Source organism: Salmo salar, chromosome 16, assembly GCF_965601325.2.
Source record: "Salmo salar chromosome 16, fSalSal1, whole genome shotgun sequence".
Classification (NCBI taxonomy): Eukaryota; Metazoa; Chordata; class Actinopteri; order Salmoniformes; family Salmonidae; genus Salmo; species Salmo salar.
The window spans coordinates 75,122,578-75,147,943 of NC_138306.1; the positions used below are offsets into that span (position 1 = coordinate 75,122,578).

The following is a 25,366-nucleotide window of genomic DNA, read 5'->3' on the forward strand; positions in this document are numbered from 1 at the left end:
TGGGGAGAGGGAGGATGGGAGGGAGGGAGGAGGGAGAAAGAGGGAGGATGGGTAGAGAGAGGGAGAGAAGGAGGTGAAAACGAGCAGTGAGGAGATTCTGGCAGCAGCGGGGGCTGAGAATCAGATTCACCACGAGGAGTGTTGTCACCGTGAGAGACTGTTGGAAGGATCGCCACGTTATTCACTCTGTCGGTCTGTCTCTCTGCCAGTCTGTGTGTGTGTCTCTGCCAGTCTCTGTGTGTTGATCCGTAAAGAACATTGTGGAGTGTGGACCAAATCAGCAGAAAGAGACAGAAGAGGAACTTGAGACGGGAGGAGTGTGATAGCTGGTGATCTGTGATAAAAACGAGCAGTAATAACAGGACCCAACCAACCACTCTCACTGAGGAAACGATTAACCCGTCGTGGTTTATTGACCCAAACAGACATCTGACGAATATTCAAATGGACCTCCCTTTATGAAGGACCAGATAGAAACTGGTCAGTACCGAAACATCTTACCTTCAGCACCAAAACAGAATCTGTTACCGGAGTAACTGGTCAGTATCGAAACGGAATCTGTTAGTGGGGAAACTGGTCAGTACTGAAACATCTTACAGAGGAACCTTCAGCACCAAAACAGAATTTCTTACTGAAGAAACTGTTCAGCACTGGAACATATCTCACTGAAAAAAAATATTCAGTATGGAACATGTCCCACTGAAGAAACTGTTCAGTACCAAAACAACTCCCTGAGGAAACTGTTACGAACCCATAGATCTACTGAAGACAGTTCAGTCCCAGCGAGCTGAGGGGAGTCAGGATGTTCGGTTCCCAGACGACATTAAACCCAGATTGGATTTGGCTTCGCGTCTCTTTGTGGAGTGGAGGAGAGGAGTGGAGAGAAGAGGTTTCTATTTGTGCTGATAGTGTGTGATCGAAAGAGAGAGGACGACATCGTGAGATGGCTGATAATTCATCAACGCCAGTATTTATAGAAATACAGAAATATGTCAAATAATGTCTCATCACCGTAATCAATCATCAATGAACAGACAGTGGACTTAAGATAAAAGCGTGGATTCAGGAGAATGAAAGTCACTAGTTTGGATGTCATATTCAGGGGAGCACAAGTTGTACGATGGGAGGACAAGTCTCAGACCCTGGCAAGAACATAGACACTCCTCCTGTATTGATTGAGATTGAGTGATTTGCGCAACATGCAAGCGCAACAGGTTAGGTTTGAGCATGCTAGCGATTGGTTAGGGTAAGGTTAGCTTTAGGTATGCTAGCAAAGTGGTCAAGGTTCAGGATAAGGTTTGTAAACAAAAACACGCCAAAACAACACACCTGGATTCAAACCGCATTACAAAGTCCTGGATTCAAAGTCCTGCACACTACGACCTCTGCCACCCTGTTTCCACTAACAGGCTGGAACAATTGGAATGGACTGGGATCTTTGAATGTCCAGACACTGATTAACACTGTCCATGTGCTGGATATTCCAACTCAACTGTAAGCTAACATAATCAGCGAACACTACTGTGGAGGTGGATCTAACAAGTAGACTTCAAGTGGACACTATGATGTTGTGTGTAACTGGTTTGAGAAGTGTCAGGTGGACGGCCCGGCCTGGTCAGAGGAGTGTGTGTACGTGTGTGACGCAGGTGGTTCTGATGTGTCTGACCGTCCTGTCTTCCTGTTTGTCCGTCTGGGCTGAAGACCAGATCATCTTCGACCACCATGCTGTTTACTGGAACAGCACAAACCCCAGGTAGGATGATACAGTCTCTGTGTGTGTGTGTGTGTGTGTGTGTGTGTGTGTGTGTGTGTGTGTGTGTGGTGTGTGTGGATGCTATAATTGAGCTGAAAGCTCCTTTTGTCTCTGATAGACAATGAGGGCATCATGCCTCCCTCTTTCATTCTGCCTCCCTCTCTAGTTACAGAGTATAGCTGACACACACACACACACACACACACACACACACACACACACACACACACACACACACACACACACACACACACACACACACACACACACACACACACACACAGTCAGACACAGACACTGCTGTGGTTAGCTGGGTCTCATTGACATGGTGCAGAGCAGCTTCGCTCTGTCAGTCTAATGAATTCTGACAGACTGGACAGCCTCCCTCTCCCTCCCTGCCTCCCCCTCCCTCCATCCCTTCTCTGTCTCTCTCTCAGGTACATATATAAACAGTGAAAGTGCTCCCTCTCTATCACGGTTGAATTACCACTAACCGGCTAACAGCCCCGTCTCCCCCTGCAACACACACACACACACACCGACGCTGCTGATTTAGTTCAGCTAACAGCTCTGTCTCTCCACAAGTGCTCAAATATTTAACAGGCAAGGAGGAAGACTCTCCTCTCTCTCCTCTCTTTTTCTCTCCGTCTCTTTCCTTCTTTTTTTCCCTCTCACTCTGCTCTTCCCCTCCTCCCTCTGTCAACGTGCTACATCAGACAACATGCTCTGTTTGTGCAATGCTATTGTTATATCGCTGAATTAATGTGTGATGGGAGGTTGATGGAAAAGTTTGTTTATACAGAAACAAATGAACAGGAGATGAGTTTCAAACCGCACGCGCACACGCATGCACGCACGCACGCACACACACACGCACGCCATCCCGATTCCTCCCCACCCCGTTTCCTCCAGATCCTGTTTCCTCCCCATCCCATTTCCTCCTGATCACATTTTCTCCTCATCCCGTTTCCTCCCTATCCTGTTTCCTCCTGGTCTGTTTTCTCCCCATCCCGTGTGCTCCCCATCACGTTTTCTCCTCTCTTCTGGGAGGCTTTGTGGCTATCTCCATCCGTTTCATGCTATGGGATGGATGTCCTCAGAGAGAGACTGAAAGGGGAAGATAGTGTGTGTGTCTGTGTGCGCAGAAAGGCCTACTCTCCTCTCAACTGTGTCAGACACACAGACTTAGCCATGTGCAGTCTCTCCTGTCCCCTGCGCCACATTCACATCCATGTATCTGTCTCGCCCTTGTCCCCCAACACACACACACACACACACACACACACACACACACACACACACACACACACACACACACACACACACACACACACACACACACACACACACACACACACACACACACACACACACACACACACACACACTTTCTCTACTGTCCCCTGTGGCATACACAGATATATCTTTCAGTTTGTTCTGACACACACATCTTTACTATACACCTACATGTAACAGCAAACCTCTGTGTGTTTGTGTGTGTGACTCTCTATCTTAATGTCTTCTCTGTTCGACATGAAACAGCCTCTGTCTGCCTGCCTCTCTCTCTCTGTCTGTCTTCCTTTTATTCCCACTATGACTGATGTACACCAGTTATGACAGACACTTCTAAACAACAGAAAAGAAACAGGAGACAAGACAACAAAAGCCCGTTAATGTCTCTGACCTGATTACAATACAATAATCAAAGCTTCTGTTATGTGTGTTTGTGTAAGCTCTCAGTACACCATTTTTACAGTGAGAGAGAGAGAGGGAGGGAGGGAGGGAGGGAGACAGAGATTGCAAGGAGAGAAGGAGAAGAGTTGTGAAGCGAAAGGTGGATGAGAGAAATTATGTGGAGAGAGACAGGAAGAGATGTTTTGCTGGTGTACACGATCTGTTTTCCACTTGGTTTAGCTTCACAGGTGATGTTAAACGTCTATAAAACATTTAAGGTCAGGACTCTGAACAACTTCCACTCTGCAAACTTTGTTATGAAATCTCTGTTTTTAGTGGCATGTGTGTGTGTTTGATATTACAATCACATCACTACTCATGATACATTTTAAAAGATGGAGGCACTTGTCTGAAATATCCCCTTATTCTTGATCTGATCTTCCCATTCTAAATCAACTAATATGGAACCTTAATGACTTTAAATAACATTTACCATTATGATAACATTGTGCCACCAGTAGAAGTATTAACACCAATGAGGGTAACGCCAATGTGTCACGTGTGCTCCCTCTCCGGCCCCTAGGTCACCAGGCTGCTCATTATGGCGCACACCTGTTACCATCGTTACGCGCACCAGGGCCTCATCAGACTCACCTGGACTCCATCACCTCCCTGATTACCTTCCCTATATATGTCACTCCCTTTGGTTCCTTCCCCAGGCATCATTGTTACTGTTCCAGTTCATGTCTGTGCATTGTTTGTGTTTCTTGTTTTTGTATTTAGTTGCATTTATGTATTTAAACACTCACTCCCTGAACTTGCTTCCCGACTCTCAGCGCACTCGTTACACAATGAGACATTTTAGGTTGAGGTTTTTCTGAAATGGAGGCCACGAATGCTGAAATCGAAGGTCATCAATCCTTTAAAAAGAATGTACTGAAGTGATATGATTAATCATTTTGCTCACAATGATATTTCCCTTCATTTAAATTCACTAACACCAAGTGGCACTTTGGATTGAGACACACCACATGATTAATGGAATCCTCAAATGTATGACACACTTAAAGAGTGTGTTTAGCTAATAATTTTATTTAATATAGACCCCTCCCTGATAACAGTTTGCCACTGGAGAGAATGCTCAAGGTCCTTGTATATCTTTCTAATCATTGATTTTCAAGGCGGCAACACCAATGACATAACACTGAGGGACACACATTATACTGGTAACTTCATAGCCTTCTTTGTTTTTATTGATCTATACAATACCTGATAGTAGATGTCAAAGATAGCAGATAGATACAAGATATCTGGTGTACTGCATTAGAAACACAATATACTAGAGATATTAGATGGAAACATTCAATATTACATAGAAACAGATAAGAGATGGAAAGAAGGTATTCGACGCAGATGCACGCCCACCCACACACACGACAATGAAATGACAGGAGTGAGAAAGGAAAGAAGTAGAGAAATAGACTATTAGAAAGGCGGGGACAGAGACAGAGGAGATAAAGAGATTACAGGAGGAGATACAGGAGGAGTGTGTGAGGTATGAGTTGTGGCGTACGGCTGTGGAGCTGCATACTCATAGTTTGATCACACACACTTCAAACGCACACTTCTGTCTTCTTTCCAGATCCCAGAACTGTGTGTCTTGGTGTGTGCGTGTTAGAGATGGTGCACTGTTCTAAACTGGGTCGGTCCTAAAAACTAGACTGCTGAGAAAGTGGTGGTGTAGCTACCTTCTAACATTACTAACAGCTTTATGCTGGGCTTCTTAAAGGGATAGTTCACCCAAATGATTAAATGCCTTATTAGTTTCCTTACCCTGAAAGCGGTCCTATGGACAAGGACAGACTGTAATCCATGCTTTGGGTGTGTTAACTCATGGTGACCAACCACTAACTTTAAGCATTAGTGTGTGTGTGTGTGTTTTGGAAAGGGATTGTGATAGCTTATTATTCTGAAGTTTTTCTTGCTGTCTACATCTGTGAGAGAAACACAGTTGGAGAGAAAATACTTGTCTGTCTGAGAGAGAGAGGTTTTCAGAGATGTGTGTGTGTGTGTGTGTGTGTGTGTGTGCCACAGCTGGTGAGGAAATGCTCCCAGCAACATCTCCTCATTGGTTCAGAGTTCAAAGGCTGTTTTCTCTCACACACACACACACACACACACACACACACACACACACACACACACACACACACACACACACACACACACACACACACACACACACACACACACACACACACACACACACACACACACACACACTGCTGTCTTTATTAGTCTTGAGGAGGTGATGAGGCACAATTTCTCTCTCTCCCTCCTTCTTTTTCACTAATTCAGAGAGACTGCCTAGATGTATCATTCATGTTCTCTCTGCCATCCTCATTCAGGTGTGTGTGCGTGCATGCGTGCACTGTGCTATTTCGCAAATGTACTATTCAGCTTTAACATGTTTCAGCTGTGAAGAAGATTATCTCCTGTAATGCTTCCACATTCGTCTTTAAGCCTAGCTCTACCCCCCCCCCCCCCACACACTAACCTCAGCTGTAACCCTGTGCTCTACAAATCATTTCTACTTTATATTTTTTTTACAGTCAGATGGATAAATAATGTATTAATGATCCATCTACACTACAAGAGTGTAAAATGATTTAGAAATATATGTTTTGTACATAGACATTGATAAAAGTGTTATTAGCCAAATGCTTTCTCTAAACTACCATCAAATCACTTAGACTTTCAAATGTATAGGCTGATAGGTTAATACTTTATTAATCCTCAAGACAACATTTCAGTAGCGAAAGCTGAGAGACATAAGAGGGTTAAAAGTAGAAATGTGTTAAATCATTTGAAGACAAAGAGAGGAAGTTTATACAGTGAGACAGAAAACTGGGTTAGAAAGGATGCTGGTTGTCTGGGTAGAGAATCCGCTATAGATGCTGGTTGTCTGGTTAGAAAATCCTCTATAGATGCTGGTTGTCTGGTTAGAGAATCCTCTACAGATGTTGGTTGTCTGGGTAGAGAATCCTCTATAGATGGTGGTTGTCTGGTTAGAGAATCCTCTATAGGTGGTGGTTGTCTGGTTAGAGAATCCTCTATAGATGCTGGTTGTCTGGTTAGAGAATCCTCTATAGGTGGTGGTTGTCTGGTTAGAGAATCCTCTATAGATACTGGTTGTCTGGTTAGAGAATCCTCTATAGATGTTGGTTGTCTGGGTAGAGAATCCTCTATAGATGCTGGTTGTCTGGTTAGAAAATCCTCTATAGATGCTGGTTGTCTGGTTAGAGAATCCTCTACAGATGTTGGTTGTCTGGGTAGAGAATCCTCTATAGATGGTGGTTGTCTGGTTAGAGAATCCTCTATAGGTGGTGGTTGTCTGGTTAGAGAATCCTCTATAGATGCTGGTTGTCTGGTTAGAGAATCCTCTATAGGTGGTGGTTTTCTGGTTAGAGAATCCTCTATAGGTGGTGGTTTTCTGGTTAGAGAATCCTCTATAGATACTGGTTGTCTGGGTAGAGAATCCTCTATAGATGTTGGTTGTCTGGGTAGAGAATCCTCTATAGATGGTGGTTGTCTGGGTAGAGAATCCTCTATAGATGGTGGTTGTCTGGTTAGAGAATTCTCTATAGGTGGTGGTTGTCTGGTTAGAGAATCCTCTATAGATGTTGGTTGTCTGGGTAGAGAATCCTCTATATATGGTGGTTGTCTGGTTAGAGAATCCTCTATAGATGCTGGTTGTCTGGGGAGAGAATCCTCTATAGATGCTGGTTGTCTGGGTAGAGAATCCTCTATAGATGCTGGTTGTCTGGTTAGAGAATCCTCTATAGATGGTGGTTGTCTGGTTAGAGAATCCTCTATAGATGCTGGTTGTCTGGGTAGAGAATCCTCTATAGGTGGTGGTTGTCTGGGTAGAGAATCCTCTATAGATGCTGGTTGTCTGGTTAGAGAATCCTCTATAGATGCTGGTTGTCTGGTTAGAGAATCCTCTATAGATGCTGGTTGTCTGGGTAGAGAGCCTCTATAGGTGGTGGTTGTCTGGGTAGAGAATCCTCTATAGGTGGTGGTTGTCTGGGTATAGAATCCTCTATAGATGCTGGTTGTCTGGGTAGAGAATTCTCTATAGGTGGTGGTTGTCTGGTTAGAGAATCCTCTATAGATGCTGGTTGTCTGGTTAGAGAATCCTCTATAGGTGGTGGTTGTCTGGTTAGAGAATCCTCTATAGATGCTGGTTGTCTGGGTAGAGAATCCTCTATAGTTGGTGGTTGTCTGGTTAGAGAATCCTCTATAGATGCTGGTTGTCTGGTTAGAGAATCCTCTATAGATGCTGGTTGTCTGGGTAGAGAATCCTCTATAGATGCTGGTTGTCTGGTAAAGGGTTGAGTTGGAGGTTGTCTTCTAAAGGGTTGGATTGGTGGTTGTCTGGTAAAGGGTTGGGTTGGTGGTTGTCTGGTAAAGGGTTGGGGTGGTGGTTTCTCTGGTAAAGGGTTGGGTTGGTGATTGTCTGGTAAAGGGTTGGATTGGTGGTTGTCTGGTAAAGGGTTGGGGTGGTGATTGTCTGGTAAAGGGTTGGGTTGGTGATTGTCTGGTAAAGGGTTGGGTTGGTGATTGTCTGGTAAAGGGTTGGGGTGGTGGTTGTCTGGTAAAGGGTTGGGGTGGTGGTTGTCTGGTAAAGGGTTGGGTTGGTGGTTGTCTGGTAAAGGGTTGGGTTGGGTTGGTGGTTGTCTGGTAAAGGGTTCGGTTGGGTTGGTGGTTGTCTGGTAAAGGGTTGGGTTGGTGGTTGTCTGGTAAAGGGTTGGGTTGGGTTGGTGGTTGTCTGGTAAAGGGTTGGGTTGGTGGTTGTCTGGTAAAGGGTTGGGTTGGGTTGGTGGTTGTCTGGTAAAGGGTTGGGTTGGTGGTTGTCTGGTAAAGGGTTGGGGTGGTGGTTGTCTGGTAAAGGGTTGGGTTGGTGGTTGTCTGGTAAAGGGTTGGGTTGGTGGTTGTCTGGTAAAGGGTTGGGTTGGGTTGGTGGTTGTCTGGTAAAGGGTTGGGGTGGTGGTTGTCTGGTAAAGGGTTGGGGTGGTGGTTGTCTGGTAAAGGGTTGGGGTGGTGGTTGTCTGGTAAAGGGTTGGGTTGGTGGTTGTCTGGTAAAGGGTTGGGTTGGGTTGGTGGTTGTCTGGTAAAGGGTTGGGTTGGGTTGGTGGTTGTCTGGTAAAGGGTTGGGGTGGTGATTGTCTGGTAAAGGGTTGGATTGGTGGTTGTCTGGTAAAGGGTTGGGGTGGTGGTTGTCTGGTAAAGGGTTGGGGTGGTGGTTGTCTGGTAAAGGGTTGGGTTGGGTTGGTGGTTGTCTGGTAAAGGGTTGGGTTGGGTTGGTGGTTGTCTGGTAAAGGGTTGGGTTGGTGGTTGTCTGGTAAAGGGTTGGGTTGGGTTGGTGGTTGTCTGGTAAAGGGTTGGGTTGGTGGTTGTCTGGTAAAGGGTTGGGTTGGGTTGGTGGTTGTCTGGTAAAGGGTTGGGTTGGTGGTTGTCTGGTAAAGGGTTGGGGTGGTGGTTGTCTGGTAAAGGGTTGGGTTGGATTGGTGGTTGTCTGGTAAAGGGTTGGGTTGGTGGTTGTCTGGTAAAGGGTTGGGTTGGTGGTTGTCTGGTAAAGGGTTGGGGTGGTGGTTGTCTGGTAAAGGGTTGGGGTGGTGGTTGTCTGGTAAAGGGTTGGGTTGGTGGTTGTCTGGTAAAGGGTTGGGGTGGTGGTGGTCTGGTAAAGGGTTGGGGTGGTGGTTGTCTGGTAAAGGGTTGGGTTGGTGGTTGTCTGGTAAAGGGTTGGGGTGGTGGTTGTCTGGTAAAGGGTTGGGTTGGTGGTTGTCTGGTAAAGGGTTGGGTTGGTGGTTGTCTGGTAAAGGGTTGGGTTGGGTTGGTGGTTGTCTGGTAAAGGGTTGGGTTGGTGGTTGTCTGGTAAAGGGTTGGGTTGGGTTGGTGGTTGTCTGGTAAAGGGTTGGGTTGGTGGTTGTCTGGTAAAGGGTTGGGTTGGGGTGGTGGTTGTCTGGTAAAGGGTTGGGGTGGTGGTTGTCTAGTAAAGGGTTGGGTTGGTGGTTGTCTGGTAAAGGGTTGGGGTGGTGGTTGTCTGGTAAAGGGTTGGGGTGGTGGTTGTCTGGTAAAGGGTTGGGTTGGTGGTTGTCTGGTAAAGGGTTGGGTTGGTGGTTGTCTGGTAAAGGGTTGGGTTGGGTTGGTGGTTGTCTGGTAAAGGGTTGGGTTGGGTTGGTGGTTGTCTGGTAAAGGGTTGGGGTGGTGGTTGTCTAGTAAAGGGTTGGGTTGGTGGTTGTCTGGTAAAGGGTTCGGTTGGGTTGGTGGTTGTCTGGTAAAGGGTTGGGTTGGTGGTTGTCTGGTAAAGGGTTGGGTTGGGTTGGTGGTTGTCTGGTAAAGGGTTGGGGGCAGAAGGGGGTTACGGTTGTTTGTTTTCTGGTAAAGTGCTTACGGGGCATGTCAGTGTTTAGAGTTATTAATAAAACAGAAATTATATTATTGATCAAAGATGTGGCAAACTGCCTGCAGATATAACCTCATTTTGATATGGATGTGTGTGTGTGTGTGTGTGTGTTCGATATGGATTTAGTGAAGAGCCTCTAAGTGTTTTCCAGCTTTGAGTGATTAAGTCAGGCTACTACAGTAGACACATAAGGATGGGTGGGTGAAGAGAGGGATGGAGGGAGAGAGAGAGAGGGGTGGGGCAGGAATGAGGGGAAAACTGTTATGTTTATGTCAGTTGGTTAATCAGTTAGTTAGTCGTCAGTCAATCAGACAAATGTGAAGCATCTACTGTGAGATTCAATTATACAATTTCATCAGAATCACTGGAGCAGTTACATACTTTTAGTCAATTTATTTCAATAAGCTTCCCCAACCCACTCATACCCGGGAGGGGTAGTACCGTACAAAACTAGTCCCGGAGAGGAGAGGAGAGGAGAGAGGGATATGAGAGGAGAGTGTAGAGGGATATGAGAGGAGAGGAGAGAGGGATATGAGAGGAGAGTGTAGAGGGATATGAGAGGTGAGTGTAGAGGGATATGAGAGGAGAGTGTAGAGGGATATGAGAGGAGAGTGCAGAGGGATATGAGAGGAGAGTGCAGAGGGATATGAGAGGAGAAAGCAGAGGGATATGAGAGGAGAGTGTAGAGGGATATGAGAGGAGAGAAGTGGTGGATGAGAGAAGAAAGTTGAGAAAGTTGCTGAAGGTCATCTGAGAGCCTCGGGGTAGGACCAATCAAAAGACAAATCTGTCAGCCAATGAAATCTGTCAGCCAATCAAAGCCCAGTCCTGTATCATATTCTTCAATCGGCAAACCCCCCCCCCCCCCCCCCCCCAACCCCCCGCAGGGAAATGCAAGTAAGTGAACTGTTTCAAACAGAGAGAACTAACCTTCATCAGCCTGCTTTATCTGGAAGTTTAACCTACACAACTATTAATATGCCACTCTAACACTGGGAGGAGAGGAGCGATCACGGGCTTTGATATGGTAATGAGAGGGTTTACACACACACACATACACACACACAGCCTGAGTGCGATGGGGCTGTTTACATAAGGGCCTGCCCTGGGACGAGTGAGAGCTGTCATCCTGCCAGAAAGAGAGAGAAAGAGAGAGGGGGGGTGAGAGGGAGAGAGAGAGCAAACAGCCTGTTTGATCTTTTTACTGAGGGATGGAGTGAGAGATGGTGAAAAGGAACTGTTTAGAGAAGAGGAAGGACAACTGGTAAGAAAAAGAAAACAGAAGATGGAGAAATGAGAAAGAGATGGAGGGTAGAGAAGGAGATGGAGGGAAAGTGGAGAGGGTCATGGTAGGAGAAAGGGAATGGTAAGACCTAAAGGAAAAGGAGGGGAAGGCAAGAATAGAGAGAAGGGGGGATAAAGGATATGGATTCCCCTGTTTCCCTCAGTTCAATGTGTCCTCTTTCAGGCTCTTAATCTACATTAACACACACACACACACGCTGCCTTCATGTACGCACTCAGTGCTTAAAATAAAGTTTAGTGTGTGTGTGTGTGTGGGTGGGTGTGCGACTGTGTGTGTGTGACTGTGTGTGTGTGTGTGTGTGTGTGTGTGTATGTGTATGAGGGGGTTGTAACCAAGGTCAAAACCACTTAAGTGTCTGTCTTATGTAACTCCCCCCCCCCCAGTCCAAATATTCCCCCGCTATGTCTGTGTCTGAGCTGCATACTAAGGTGGACACACACACAGACACACACTCTCTTTAAAGCGAAAGGGTGTGTATCGATTTAGCATGGTGTGCAGATTCCCACCACAACCCCTATACAAGGATTAAAATGAGAGTGCCAGAGGAACACACACACATTGCTTCTTAACGACACAACCTCTCCTAGCTACTCCTGTATCAGATAGTTGAGGGGTATCTCTCTTCCTCCCCCGTATCCCCCTTCCTCCTCTTTCCTCTCTTTCATCTCGCCATTAGGCCCACAGGCTAAGGAGGTGTGTCTTTGTGAGGGTGTGTTTCTTTGTGTGTGTGTATTTTTGTGTGTGTGTGTGTGTGTGTGTGTGTGTGTGTGTGTGTGTGTGTGTGTGTGTGTGTGTGTGTGTGTGTGTGTGTGTGTGTGTGTGTGTTTAAAGGAAGAGAAACAGCAGAGCTTGCAGTAGTTAATTAATACACATCAAAAGGACCATTAAATATGAAACAGCTACACAGCACAGCCAACAGCAGCAACAGTTTGGCTGACCTGAATAATTCACACAAGAGCTTACCCTGTGTGTGTGTGTGTGTGTGTGTGTGTGTGTGTGTGTGTGTGTGTGTGTGTGTGTGTGTGTGTGTGTGTGTGTGTGTGTGTGTGTGTGTGTGTGTGTGTGTGTGTGTGTGTGTGTTAACTTACAGAAGGGTGTGTCTGTGTGTGTGTGTGTGTGTGTTGTTAACTTACAGAAGGGTGTATCTGTTGTTAACTTACAGAAGGATGTGTGTGTGTGTGTGTGTGTGTGTGGTGTGTGTGTGTGGGTGTGTGTGTGTTAAATGTGAATTATTCAGAATATAGCTTACCCTTCTGCCCAACACTCTACTTTGTTAACAAGAAAAATATTTATACGCTTTTAGTCTCCTTACCGTTACATATCTATTTATAATTAGTGCTGTCAATATCTCTATCAATCATGTTACTACAGTTGAAGTAGGAGGTTTACAGACACCTTAGCCAAATATATTTAAACTCAGTTTTTCACAATTCCTGACATTGAATCTTAGTAAAAATTCCCTGTCTTATGCCAGTTAGGATCACCACTTTATTTTAAGAATGTGAAATATCAGAATAATAGTAGAGAGAATGATTTATTTCAGCTTTTATTTCTTTCATCACATTCACAGTGGGTCAGAAGTTTACATACACTCAATTAGTATTTGGTAGCATTGACTTTAAATTGTTTAACTTGGGTCAAACGTTTCGGGTAGCCTTCCACAAGCTTCCCACAATAAGTTGGTTGAATTTTGGCCCATTCCTCCTGACAGAGCTGGTGTAACTGTGTCAGGTTTGTAAGCCTCGCACACACTTTTTCAGTTCTGCCCACAAATTTCTATGGGATTGTGATGGCCACTCCAATACCTTGACTTTGTTGTCCTTAAGCCATTTTGCCACAACTTTGGAAGTATGCTTGGGGTCATTGTCCATTTGGAAGACCCATTTGCGACCAAGCTTTAACTTCCTGACTGATGTTTTGAGATGCTGCTTCAATATATCCACCTAATTTTCCTCCCTCATGATGTCATCTATTTTGTGAAGTGCACCAGTCCCTCCTGCAGCAAAGCACCGCCACAACATGATGCTGCCACCCCAGTGCTTCACGGTTGGGATGGTGTTCTTTCCTCCAAACATATTGATGGTCATTATGGCCAAACAGTTCTCCAAAAAGTACAATCTTTGTCCCCATGTGCAGTTGCAAACAGTAGTTTGGCTTTTTAATGGTGGTTTTGGAGCAGTGGCTTCTTCCTTGCTGAGCGGCCTTTCAGGTTATGTCGATTTATGACTTGTTTTACTGTGGATATAGATACATTTGTACCTGTTTCCTCCAGCATCTTCACAAGGTCCTTTGCTGTTGTTCTGGGATTGATTTGCACTTTTCGTACCAAAGTACGTTTATCTCTAGGAGACAGAAAGTGTCTCCTTCCTGAGCGGTATGACGACTGTGTGGTCCCATGGTGTTTGTACTTGCGTGTTATTGTTTGTACAAATGAACGTGGTACCTTCAAGCATTTGGAAATTGCTCCCAAGGATGAACCAGACTTGTGGAGGTCTACAATTTCTTTTCTGGAGTCTTGGCTGATTTCTTTTGATTTTCCCATGATGTCAAGCAAAGAGGCACTGAGTTTGAAGGTAGGCCTTGAAATACATCCACAGGTAGACCTCCAATTGACTCAAATGATGTCAATTAGCCTATCAGAAGCTTCTAAAGCCATGACATAATTTTCAGGAATTTTCCAAGACGTTTAAAGGCACAGTGTATGTAAACTTCTGACCCACTGGAATTGTGATACAGCGAATTATAAGTGAAATAATCTGTCTGTAAACAATTGTTGGAAAAATGACACGTGGCATGCACAAAGTAGATGTCCTAACCGACATGCCAAAACTATAGTTTGTTAACAAGAAATGTGTGGAGTGGTTGAAAAACAAGTTTTAATGACTCCAACCTAAGTGTATGTAAACTTCTGACTTCAACTGTATCTCTATTAGTGCTGTCAATATCTCTATCAATCATGTTACTATCTCGATTAGTGCTGTCAATATCTCTATCAATCATTTTACTATCTCACGTAGTGCTGTCAATATCTCTGTCAATCATGTTACTATCTCAATTGGTGCTATCAATATCTCTATCAATCATGTTACTAACTCAATCAGTCCTGTTACTATCTCAAATCAGTCCTGTTACTATCAATCATGTTAAAATCTCTATTAGTGCTGTCAATATCTCTATCAATCATGTTACTTATCCAATCATCCCTGATATAGCTCAGTCAGTCCTGTTACATCTCAGTCAGTCCTGTTACTATCTCTATAACCCCTGTTACTATCTCCGTCGTCCTGTTTCTATCTCTATCAGCCCTGTTATATCTCAATCAGTCCTGTTACTATCAGTCATGTTACTATCTATCAATTGTGTTACAAGTCAGCCATGTTACTATCTCCATTGGTGCTATCAATATCTCTATCAATCATGTTACTAACTCAATCAGTCCTGTTACTATCAATCATGTTACAATCTCTATTAGTGTTGTCAATATCTCTATCAATCATGTTACTTATCCAATCATCCCTGTTATAGCTCAGTCAGTCCTGTTACTATCTCAGTCAATCCTGTTACCATCTCTATCAGTCCTGTTACCATCTCAATCAGTCCTGTTACCATCTCAATCAGTCCTGTTACCATCTCAGTCAGTCCTGTTACCATCTCAGTCAGTCCTGTTACCATCTCAGTCAGTCCTGTTACCATCTCAATCAGTCCTGTTACCATCTCAATCAGTCCTGTTACCATCTCAGTCAGTCCTGTTACCATCTCAGTCAGTCCTGTTACCATCTCAGTCAGTCCTGTTACCATCTCAGTCAGTCCTGTTACCATCTCAGTCAGTCCTGATACCATCTCAGTCAGTCCTGATACCATCTCAGTCAGTCCTGTTACTATCTCTATCAACCCTGTTACTATCTCTATCAGCACCGTTACTAGCTCTATCAACCCTGTTACTATCTCAGTCAATCCTGTTACCATCTCAGTCAGTCCTGTTACTATCACAGTCAGTCCTGATACCATCTCAGTCAGTCCTGTTACTATCTCTATCAACCCTGTTACTATCTCTATCAGCCCTGTTACTATCTCTATCAACCCTGTTACTATCTCTATCAGCCCTGTTACTATCTCTATCAGCCCTGTTACTATCTCAGGCAGTCCTGTTACTATCTCAGGCAGTCCTCTTACTATCTCAGTCAATCCTGTTTCTATCTCAATCAGTCCTGTTACTATATCAGTCCTGTTACTATATCAGTCAGTCCTGTTTCTATCTCAATCAGTCCTGTTACCATATCAGTCCTGTTACTATCTCAATCAGTCCTGTTACTATATCAGTCCTGTTAATATATCAGTCAGTCCTGTTTCTATCTCAATCAGTCCTGTTACTATATCAGTCCTGTTACTATAGTCAATCAGTCCTGTTACTATCTCAATCAGAACTGTTAGGCTACTCTCTCTAACTCACCCCCAATATTGGGTATGTAACAGAATATACTTAGGCCGGGATTCAATCCGTTCGCACATTGAAACACGCTTGGCACTTAAAGGTAATTTCTGATTGAACAATGTGGGAACATTGCCTGTAATGCACAATTGAATTGAATCCAGCCCTTATTCAGATTACTTTTACATCTCCACCAGTGAATAGCTCGCAATGCCAAGAACATAAATGGTAGTAAATTAACAAAATAAAAATAGGATTATTTGAAACCCCATGAGGCTAGAGAGTTGCATTTTTTGACCAGCCAGCTATGTGTGTAGATCTTCCCATTTTACTATTGGTTTTCATTCTCAGGGTTGAAAAGGGAAAGAGTGGAACAGCGCTGCTACACTATGGGCGTCGCTTGATGTCTGTGTGTGTTTCATGAGCGGATGCCTATTTCTAGATCGGTGGGGGGCAAGGTTTGGCCACTGGAGGAGAAAAGCTGTGTTTCTGTTTTCGAGAAGAAATCCTCACAACCTAAACACTTCACACAGTGTTTGAACCATGTTGTTGTGTTGCGGTCTAGGTTCCACCATGACTACAAGGTTGCGGTCAATATAAATGACTACCTCGACACACAATGAAGCACACACACAATGGAGCACACACACACAACGAAGCACACCCACACGGGTCTTTCTATAAACTAGGGTACCAGTGAGGATTTCTTATACTGGACAACTTCTTAACAAGTCATTGATAATAATCTGCCAATTTTTGTTCATGTTATTACATTAAGATACAGTATAAGGGGGATCATACACTACATGCCAAGAGTGTGCAAAGCTGTCATCAAGGCAAAGGTTGGCTACTTTGAAGAATCTAAAATCTATTTTGATTCGTTTAACACTTTTTGGGTTACTACATGATTCCATGTGTGTTGTTTCATAGTTTTGATATCCTCACTATTATTCTACAATGTAGAAAATAGTATAAATAAAGACAAACCCTTGAATGAGTAGGTGTCCAAACCTTTGACTGGTACTGTATGTCCAGAATATTTTGGTGTCTCATTCCTGAGTCTAGCTGTGCGCAATTGTGTAAAATAGACTATTGCGCAACACCCAACACTCTTCCTATTAATTATTCTGGATATAATGACGACAAATTACATAGCCTAGTGGGCTTATTCACAACATGATCTGGTAATGAAATAACATGACAAATCCATTTTATTTTCCATGTTACACCTGCCATTTTAAACAACAAGGGGCTTGAAGTAGCCCACTAGAACATGAATTTGGAGCTCAGAAATTCAAGTATTAGAATATGCCTACCTTGCGTTGAAAATCTGACATTTCCTCAATTTGGTGCTTGAAAATTCCTTCTAATTATTGTTGCCAATTTATAAGTTCTCCTGCTCCCATATAATTATCTGTGATTTCATTTTTGATCATTTTTTGCCACTTTCATTTGTTTCCTGACGCAACTATGTTGCCATAAAATCACGTGCGGTTGTTATGAGGTCGACAACATCTAATGAAAAATCGCCATGCATACATCCAATCTATTTAGTCAGGCAATGTCCACATTATTCTCACATATTTTAATACGTAATAATAATAATTAGAATATCAAGGCCTAAAAAAAGCATTTTTCTTAAAGTGGTAATGACCTACTTTTTCTTTTGCACTTTTTGAATGCTTTTTGGGTGGATGGGGGTTCTATATTAGGCCCTACATGTACAATTATATCAATTATACAATTGTTTAACATTGTTGAGATCCTTGAAAAGGTCAATAGAGTGCTTGAAAGCGTCCCTGAACAGCCTTGAATTTGATTTGCCAGTGTCTGTATGAACCCTACTTAAAGGATTATAGTCCTAGTCCTGTGTTGTTGTATAGGAGGAGTAATGGGCTAATTTAAATATATTCCCTTTTATTCCTCTAGGTACACATGTGGAACTGCATGAAAATAATTTGTATCTTGTTTCAAACCATTTAGAAATGTTTTGCCCAATGTCACACTGGCCTCATTATTAAATAGGAAGACCCACATACATTTTCAGCAGAAAGTAGAGTTGTGCCAATGCGTTTGTATCTTTGTGTAATGTGTGTGTGTGTGTGTGTGTGTGTGTGTGTGTGTGTGTGTGTGTGTGTGTGTGTGTGTGTGTGTGTGTGTGTGTGTGTGTATCCGCTTGGTCACGGTGGTTGAGCACTCTGATTAATGCTTACAGACAGACAACAGATGGGGGAGAGAGGGGAGATATGAGGGGAGAGAGGATATAGATGGTGGAGGACAGGGAGTTGGAGAGAGATATGAGGAGTGGGAGAGAGATATGAGGAGTGGGAGAGAGGGAGAAACAGAAGCAAGGAGAGAAAGAGAGAGAGACAGAGAGAGAGAGAGAGAGAGAGAGAGAGACAGAGAGAGCTAGATGGAAAGAGAAAGCAGTGTAAATCCATCCTAACCCTGTGGTTTTGTTGTGGTTGTGTTGTGGCAGTGTTTTAACCATGTTGTTGTGTTGCGGTCTAGGTTCCACCATGACTACAGGGTTGCGGTCAATATAAATGACTACCTCGACATCTACTGTCCATTCTACACCAATGGCCCTCCGGCTCACGGTCGAATGGAACGCTATATCCTGTTCATGGTCAACCATGAGGGGTACACTTCCTGTCAACACAGGATGAGGGGGTTCAAACGCTGGGAGTGCAACCGTCCTACCGGTCCTGACGGTCCCCTGCGCTTCTCAGAAAAGTTCCAGCTGTTTACGCCTTTCTCCCTAGGCTTCGAGTTCAGGCCAGGACATGAATACTACTATATCTGTGCGTAATATGTCATACCACTACAATATAACTAATATGTGAGCAATATTTTGTACTACAGTACTACTACTATAAATGTGAGTAATATCTTGTACTACTACAGTACTACCACTATAAATAGGAGAAATATGTCATTCTACTGCAGTACTACCACTATAAATGTGAGTAATATCTTGTACTACTACAGTACTACCACTATAAATGTGAGTAATATATTGTACTACTACAGTACTACTACTATAAATGTGAGTAATATCTTGTACTACTACAGTACTACTACAACAAATGTGAGTAATATCTTGTACTACTACAGTACTACTACTATAAATGTGAGAAATATGTCGTACTACTGCAGTACAACAACAACATATTATGGGGTGAGTCGAAACTTCCATTTAAGTCGAATTTGACATGAATGCATGACGAAGTACAATTTTTTACTTCAATGTAATTTAGGATTTACTCCTCTTACTGCTACAGTACAACTACTAGTATATGTATTACTACTGCTATGAGGAGAGAGAGAAGAGGAGGAACACGAGAAAGGTAGAGGGAGGGAGGGCAGAGGAAGGGTCATGGTTATTTCCTCTGAGCAGCAGATTTTTATGATGTTGCTCTGAGGTCAGACTTGGCTCTTCTTATCCTCTCACTGTGTGTGTGTGTGTGTGTGTGTGTGTGTGTGTGTGTGTGTGTGTGTGTGTGTGTTTGTGTGTCTCCCTTTCAACCTCATGGACACCAGATGTAGTGGGATCACCCAGGTCTAACCTGGACCCCATTCACAGTGGCGTAACCGACATAGCAAACTACAAACTATCTCCATCTCATTTTCTTTCCCTCCCTCTTTCTCTCTGTCAGCGTCTCCTCATCCCAACCATGTAGGGAGGCCGTGTCTGAGACTGAAGGTGTATGTCAGACCCCCAGGTAAGTCACGCTCTAACCACACACACACACACACACACATACACACACAAACACACATAGAGAGAAGACAGGACAATAGAAAGACAGACAGAAATCCTCTCCTTCAAGTTCCTAATAGAGACATGACTCCTCTCCTTTAAATGTAGTTTCTAATAGAGACATAACTCCTCTCCTTTAAATGTAGTTCCTAATAGAGACATAACTCCTCTCCTTTAAATGTAGGTCCTAAGAGACATGACTCCTCTCCTTTAAATGTAGTTCCTAATAGAGACGTGACTCCTCTCCTTTAAATGTAGTTCCTAATAGAGACACGACTCCTCTCCATTCAATTTAGTTCCTAATAGAGACACGACTCCTCTCCTTTAAATGTAGTTCCAAATAGAGACATGACTCCTCTCCTTTAAATGTAGTTCCAAATAGAGACATGACTCCTCTCCTTTAAATGTAGTTCCTAATAGAGACGACTCCTCTCCTTTAAATGTAGTTCCAAATAGAGACGACTCCTCTCCTTTAAATGTAGTTCCAAATAGAGACATGACTCCTCTCCTTTAAATGTAGTTCCTAATAGAGACATGACTCCTCTCCTTTAACGTAGTTTCTAATAGAGACATGACTCTTCTCCTTTAAATGTAGTTCCTAATAGAGACATAACTCCTCTCCTTTAATGTAGTTTCTAATAGACTTGACTCCTCTCCTTTAAATGTAGTTCCTAAAAGAGACATAACTCCTCTCCTTTAATGTAGTTTCTAATAGAGACATGACTCCTCTCCTTTAAATGTAGTTCCTAATAGAGACATGACTCCTCTCCTTTAACGTAGTTTCTAATAGAGACATGACTCCTCTCCTTTAAATGTAGTTCCAAATAGAGACGACTCCTCTCCTTTAATGTAGTTTCTAATAGAGACATAACTCCTCTCCTTTAAATGTAGTTCCTAATAGAGACATAACTCCTCTCCTTTAATGTAGTTTCTAATAGAGACATGACTCCTCTCCTCTGTAATTACAATTTTTTTCTGACTCTGACATAGAAACCACATCTTCTTCTAAATACTTTCTACAATTATCACTGTGACTGTGTGTGTGTGTGTGTGTGTGTGTGTAACTGTATTAAACTGTAATTAGGTTGCTTAAACCCCCTGCTGAGGTCTTGGCGACATTAGTCTCCTCTCTCTCCTCTTACACGCTTTCTCTCATTCTCTTTCTCTGTTGCTGTGTCTGGAACTCCAACACTTTCTTCTTATTATTCCTGTTATTTTCTGTCTATTTTAGTCCTTTTCTCTCCATTCTGTTGTTCTCTCTCTCCAATCAGTTGGTTGTTTAGATTTCTTTCACTCTACTTTCAAATGCTTCTATCATTTTCTCTCCGCTTTCAGATAGTTCTGGCCTTCTCTTTCTCTCTGTTCTATTCTGTCCCATCTCTCCTTTCAGATGTTTTCTGTCCTCTCTGTTCTGTCATTTTCTTTCTCTCTGTCTGTTCAGACTTCAGTGTTTTCGCTCTCTGTTGAGTCATGCTGTCATTCTCTGTCTGTTCCAGGCAGTTCAGGGTTTGACTCTCCAGAGCCCTTTCTGACTGATGGAGCTGCAGACTGGAGCCCAGAGTCCCTGCTAGCCCCAGCCCTAATACCCAGCCTGGCCACACTGCTACTGTGCTTCCTCTCATCGCTGTGACCCCCCCCCCCCCCCCCCCCTCCCTCCACTGGCGCAACACCTAGACCAGAGTCTTTGCTGGAAGACTGCCTGTAGGACTGCCTGGCTGGCTGTCCCTCAAACCCCCACACGCTCAGGGAGAAACTCTCTTTCAGTCCTGGATTAAAAACCACTGTGGGTCCCCAGGACAAGCATTTACAGCCCCTGGGCTAATTCATGGATGAAGAGGCCCTAGTCTAAACTTAACCCTAACCCCCCTGGGGTGTCTGAAGGGACATGGATGGGGGGTAGCGGTAGTTGGCTGGACACACACATGCATGACCACTGTGAATCTGGACTGAACTAACTAAACTGATGGTGTTTCTGTTATGTTTACATGATCACATATAATTTAACTGAAGATGGTTCTACGGATGATGTCATGGTTATATTTGAAATGGACAGTTAATTAGACTTCCAAAGTGCAGATCTGATCTGACACTCAGAAGCCTTCTAAGGGACAGAAAAACGACTCAACTATATTTACTGCTGCAACCCCCAGCCCACAGAGGGAAGAGGAGAAGGAGGGGGAGAGGGAAGCAGGCAGTGTGAGAGAGAAATAAACAAAGAAAAGGAGAGAGAAAGAGAGTCTCGGGACCGAGACTCCTTTAATGTCGGGAAGGGAACATAATGAGAAAGCACTGTGTTCACACACACACAAACAAACAAAACACTGACACGTTTCTACCCTGTTTCATCTTATTTTTGTTCCGTTTAAAAGCACCATCAATTATTCATGAGAGAGAGAGAGAGAGAGAGAGAGAGAGAGAGAGAGAGAGAGAGAGAGAAAAAGGAAAGTTTGGTCCTTACTTTATTCTCTAACCCTAAAACCGTTGATGATGACTCAGTATTCTGTTCCTCTGATGTTGCGTGTCTTAGTGTGTGTGTAATCCGCTGGTAGTTGGTTCTATCATGTACAGCATTTACGCTAAGGCGATCCCTGCCATGGTTTAATGTATAAAAGGTTTCCTTCACGTCTCCATCTCATCAATTCGTCTCCTGTTCTGATCTGTTGTTTTTGTCAAGATGATGAGAGACAGGAGAGAAACACACCAATAAACATAGTTTTGTCTACAAAGTGACTGACAGTGATTATTGTCTTCTAAACAGTAACACAGGAATAGTTACTATTTCTTGGTTGACACCATTGCCCTCTGCTGGCCAGTGAGTGTCACAGTTTTATGTCTAAATTCAGGGGGAAACCCAAGTTATTTGTAATGGGGAGGAGGGGTTTTCTGTAAAAACATGTTTTGTTTAATGGCTTTCCAATTCATTACTTTCACTGAAAAAACTATGAGAGAGAAAAATGTAAAATAGAAAATGAACAGCAACAAAACTGTTACGCACAGACCTACACTAGGGCCTGAAGTATGTCTTGGCTTGGGAAAACTCCTAGCCTTAGGTCATACTACAAAACGTACAGTTTTATGAACCAGAACGCTAACTTATGGCACCTCAAGGTGTCTCTTGAGGTCCTGGATCTCTCTCTCCATGCGGTAGATATCATCAGACAACTGCCTGTGGCCGGACTGGGCCTTCATCAGTTGGCAGTGGAGACGCTTCACGATGGCATCATACCGTCTGTTCTGGATCTGAGAACAACACACTTGGGTTTTAAACAAATATTGTACTTTTTGATTTTTGTTGACATTGTCCTGCATTTCTTTCCTTTTTGTATGTACACCACTTTGAGCTGCATATTCGAAAGGTACCAGATAAAAAGTTATTCTTATTATGAATACTGTAATTGGTGGGTCTTTATCTAACAGAAACTGTATGGAGTGAGTTATTTTCTGTTGGATGAGAGGAAAAAGGGGGTAAGTGAGCATCAGACAATAGGGATTCACTACCGTACCTCGATATGCTTCTTGATCAGTGTGTGACTCTCAAACTCCTTCAGGATGAGCTCTCTTCTCTCAGTCACCATCTTCCTCCGGGCTGAGATCTGCCCCCTCATGTCATCCATCTCTTTCTGTCAAGAGATTGCAGTTTTATTACTGATTCACGATAACTTGCGAACAGATGAAGTGGAGAAGACAGAGATCACAGGACCAAATGAACATTTTTTTTACGTATCCCATATGACTGTAATCTGTCAACATCTACACTGGTTCCTCAGCTGCTCTGACCTGTGCCTGCTTCACAGCGTTCCCCTCTGGGTTCTCCAGGTCGGCCCTCAGCTCCTCTCTCCTCTCTGTGATCACTCTGACCAGAGCCCTCTTCTCCACTAGCTCCCTGTGAGCCTTCGTCTGGCTCTCCGCTTGCAAGATGGCTGTCCGGTGGCCCTCCATCTTGTTCCGGTAGGTGTTGTAACCGGCCAGCACGCGGCTGGAGTTGTCCTCCTCTTCCTCGATCAGCAGTCGGAGCTGTGTTTCCGTTGTAGACGGTGATGGAACGCAGGCCCAGGGCTTGCATGTGTCGCTGCAAGTGTTCCATCTCACCCTCCAGGATGAGAATCTGCCTCACGTTGGATTTTAACTCCACTTCAGCTTCTTTGCCTTTCTTCTCAATGTCTGATAGTATGGCCTGGTAGCAGATGAAAACAACATTGCTTTACACTGAGTGTTAAAACAAATGTTCTAATATTAATGTTGCATGGAAAATGTATATAATGTAAGCAGCAATAATTACAGTGTTCCTGGAGTTTTAAAATGTTACTGGTCAGGATGTTAGCAGGTAAGGAGAGATTCACCTGGAGGGAGCTGAGCACTTGTTTTTTCTCCTGGAGGGCCACAATCTGGGCATATCCTTGTTGAGAGACGTCTTCTAAAGCTTGTGTTAGAGATAAGTCAGGCCCTCCGTGTGTTTCTACAGCAATACATGGAAGGGACGCTGTCACATCTGAAGAATGTGGTTTGTTATTAGTTAAGCTAGCTAGCTTCCTAAATTAGCTTGTTGTTGTCCTACTAACGTTAGCTCTTTAGTAGCCCCAACCCCAACAACTTCAGGCATACTTTCTGCTGTTAGAGCAAAGCATCCCAAGATAATACAGGTAGTCCAACATTTTATAAGGAATTTGCTATATGTTTTCTTGCCATTTTCCATCGTCATCCCAGCAGAGTTGGCCATGTTGACACGTTTGTTGTTGTGCGCGGAGTTGATTTTCGCGCTCAGCTCAGCACGTGCGCTCTCTTGGCCTGGCTGAAGTTCCTGGGGGGGTTCCGGTGGGATTCCCCCAATACGCCCCATATTGACTGACTTCACCTTTGCCGAGTAAAACAACATACTTATGTTAAGAATTAAACCATTAAAGAAACCACAAGTTCGGACACACCCAAAGAGTTACATTGAATTGAGTGGCTCATCTTCATTTTCCAGATATTGGAGAAACGTTCATTTGTGCCCTTCCCACTGAAAATGTAGGGGAAATAAATTGTGATTGTTATTAAAATCCATTGGTCAGTGAAGTAAACTAAGGGAAATGTAGCCCTAATTTTCGTATTAATTTATTTTACAATGGATTGCCAGATGTCTGGATTTGATTCAATACATAATTTGTAAGTGATAAATGACAAGGACTTGTCACTATGGTTTCTGGTGGTATGAGACAGTATAAATGTCAGTTATGTGTATTTACATGTTTCTTTGTTCCCAGTGTGAGGCCATAGCCTACTGGTTAGGTCCACAAGTGGTGTTTTGGGGTTAGCGAATAAAGTAAGGACCATTCTCTCTCTCTCGCTCTCTCTATACCTTTATAAATCTCATTTATGATATGAAAAGACGGCAGTTATGTAGAAAATGTGCCTGTAGGCTATTTGATTGCACACAGCAGCCCTCCAGGATATGTACTCAGTCACCCATTTTGTTTACTTACTAAAACCAGAATATAGGAAGGATATAAGGAAGCCAGTACTGATACATCCCCATTACGCTTCCATGCACATTTCCTGTAAGTGTGTGCGCGTGTGTGTGCGCGATAGGATCAAATCCTTTCAGTTTTTGTGCAGCCTACTAGAAATGTATAGCGACCATCCAGATGAACAAAACAAGGTTTCTTTCCCAGGCCCATGCAGCCTATAAAGCCATGACCCAGTAGGATTTGGCTGTGAAGGCGCTAGCTGGGCTGAAGGCTGGTGAGGGACCCACCATTTGGTAAACAATAGCCGATAGATTTGATTTACTAGCACAGGACCTGGCAGTTATTTGTGCTGGTGGATGTAAATATTTTATTTGTTGTTTGGGTTTGTTTGCGCACTAAAAACAGCAAATTGTTTGAACGTGATGACAGTTGGAGTTCCCCATTTGTGGTTGAATGCTTAGGTATAGGGAAAACACTGGGCTATTATTGTTAACATGTTTGCCTCCAGATGCTAAAGTTCTGAGT

The 25,366-nt window shown here is 43.6% G+C and overlaps 2 protein-coding genes across 2 annotated transcripts; one reads left to right on the top strand and one right to left on the bottom strand.

Moving 5' to 3' along the window:
* LOC106575486 (ephrin-A2) lies at positions 1 to 21,031 on the top strand. The gene is made up of 4 exons (XM_014152001.3): positions 1 to 1,753; positions 18,143 to 18,435; positions 19,291 to 19,356; positions 20,891 to 21,031. The coding sequence occupies exons 1-4, from the start codon at positions 1,563 to 1,565 to the stop codon at positions 21,022 to 21,024; spliced, it is 684 nt and encodes a 227-aa protein (XP_014007476.1). The 5' UTR covers positions 1 to 1,562; the 3' UTR covers positions 21,025 to 21,031.
* A 713-nt stretch (positions 21,032 to 21,744) lies between these two features.
* LOC106575487 (coiled-coil domain-containing protein 122) lies at positions 21,745 to 24,155 on the bottom strand. The gene is made up of 4 exons (XM_014152002.3): positions 23,735 to 24,155; positions 23,172 to 23,568; positions 22,898 to 23,014; positions 21,745 to 22,634 (listed from the first exon to the last, which is right to left on the bottom strand). Exons 2-4 carry the CDS (start codon positions 23,331 to 23,333, stop codon positions 22,488 to 22,490), a joined length of 426 nt encoding a protein of 141 aa, XP_014007477.1. The 5' UTR covers positions 23,334 to 23,568; positions 23,735 to 24,155; the 3' UTR covers positions 21,745 to 22,487.
* Positions 24,156 to 25,366: the final 1,211 nt, after the last annotated feature.

Bases quoted from the DNA above. Each gene is read 5' to 3' on its own strand.
- LOC106575486 (XM_014152001.3), top strand. From the start codon at position 1,563: ATGATGTTGTGTGTAACTGGTTTGAGAAGTGTCAGGTGGACGGCCCGG. The intron at 1,754-18,142 runs GTAGGATGATAC...GTTGCGGTCTAG, and splicing joins TGGAACAGCACAAACCCCAG to GTTCCACCATGACTACAGGG. The intron at 19,357-20,890 runs GTAAGTCACGCT...TGTCTGTTCCAG, and splicing joins GGTGTATGTCAGACCCCCAG to GCAGTTCAGGGTTTGACTCT.
- LOC106575487 (XM_014152002.3), bottom strand. From the start codon at position 23,333: ATGGAGGGCCACCGGACAGCCATCTTGCAAGCGGAGAGCCAGACGAAG. The intron at 23,015-23,171 runs GTCAGAGCAGCT...ATCTCTTGACAG, and splicing joins ACGCTGTGAAGCAGGCACAG to AAAGAGATGGATGACATGAG. The intron at 22,635-22,897 runs GTACGGTAGTGA...TGTTGTTCTCAG, and splicing joins TGATCAAGAAGCATATCGAG to ATCCAGAACAGACGGTATGA.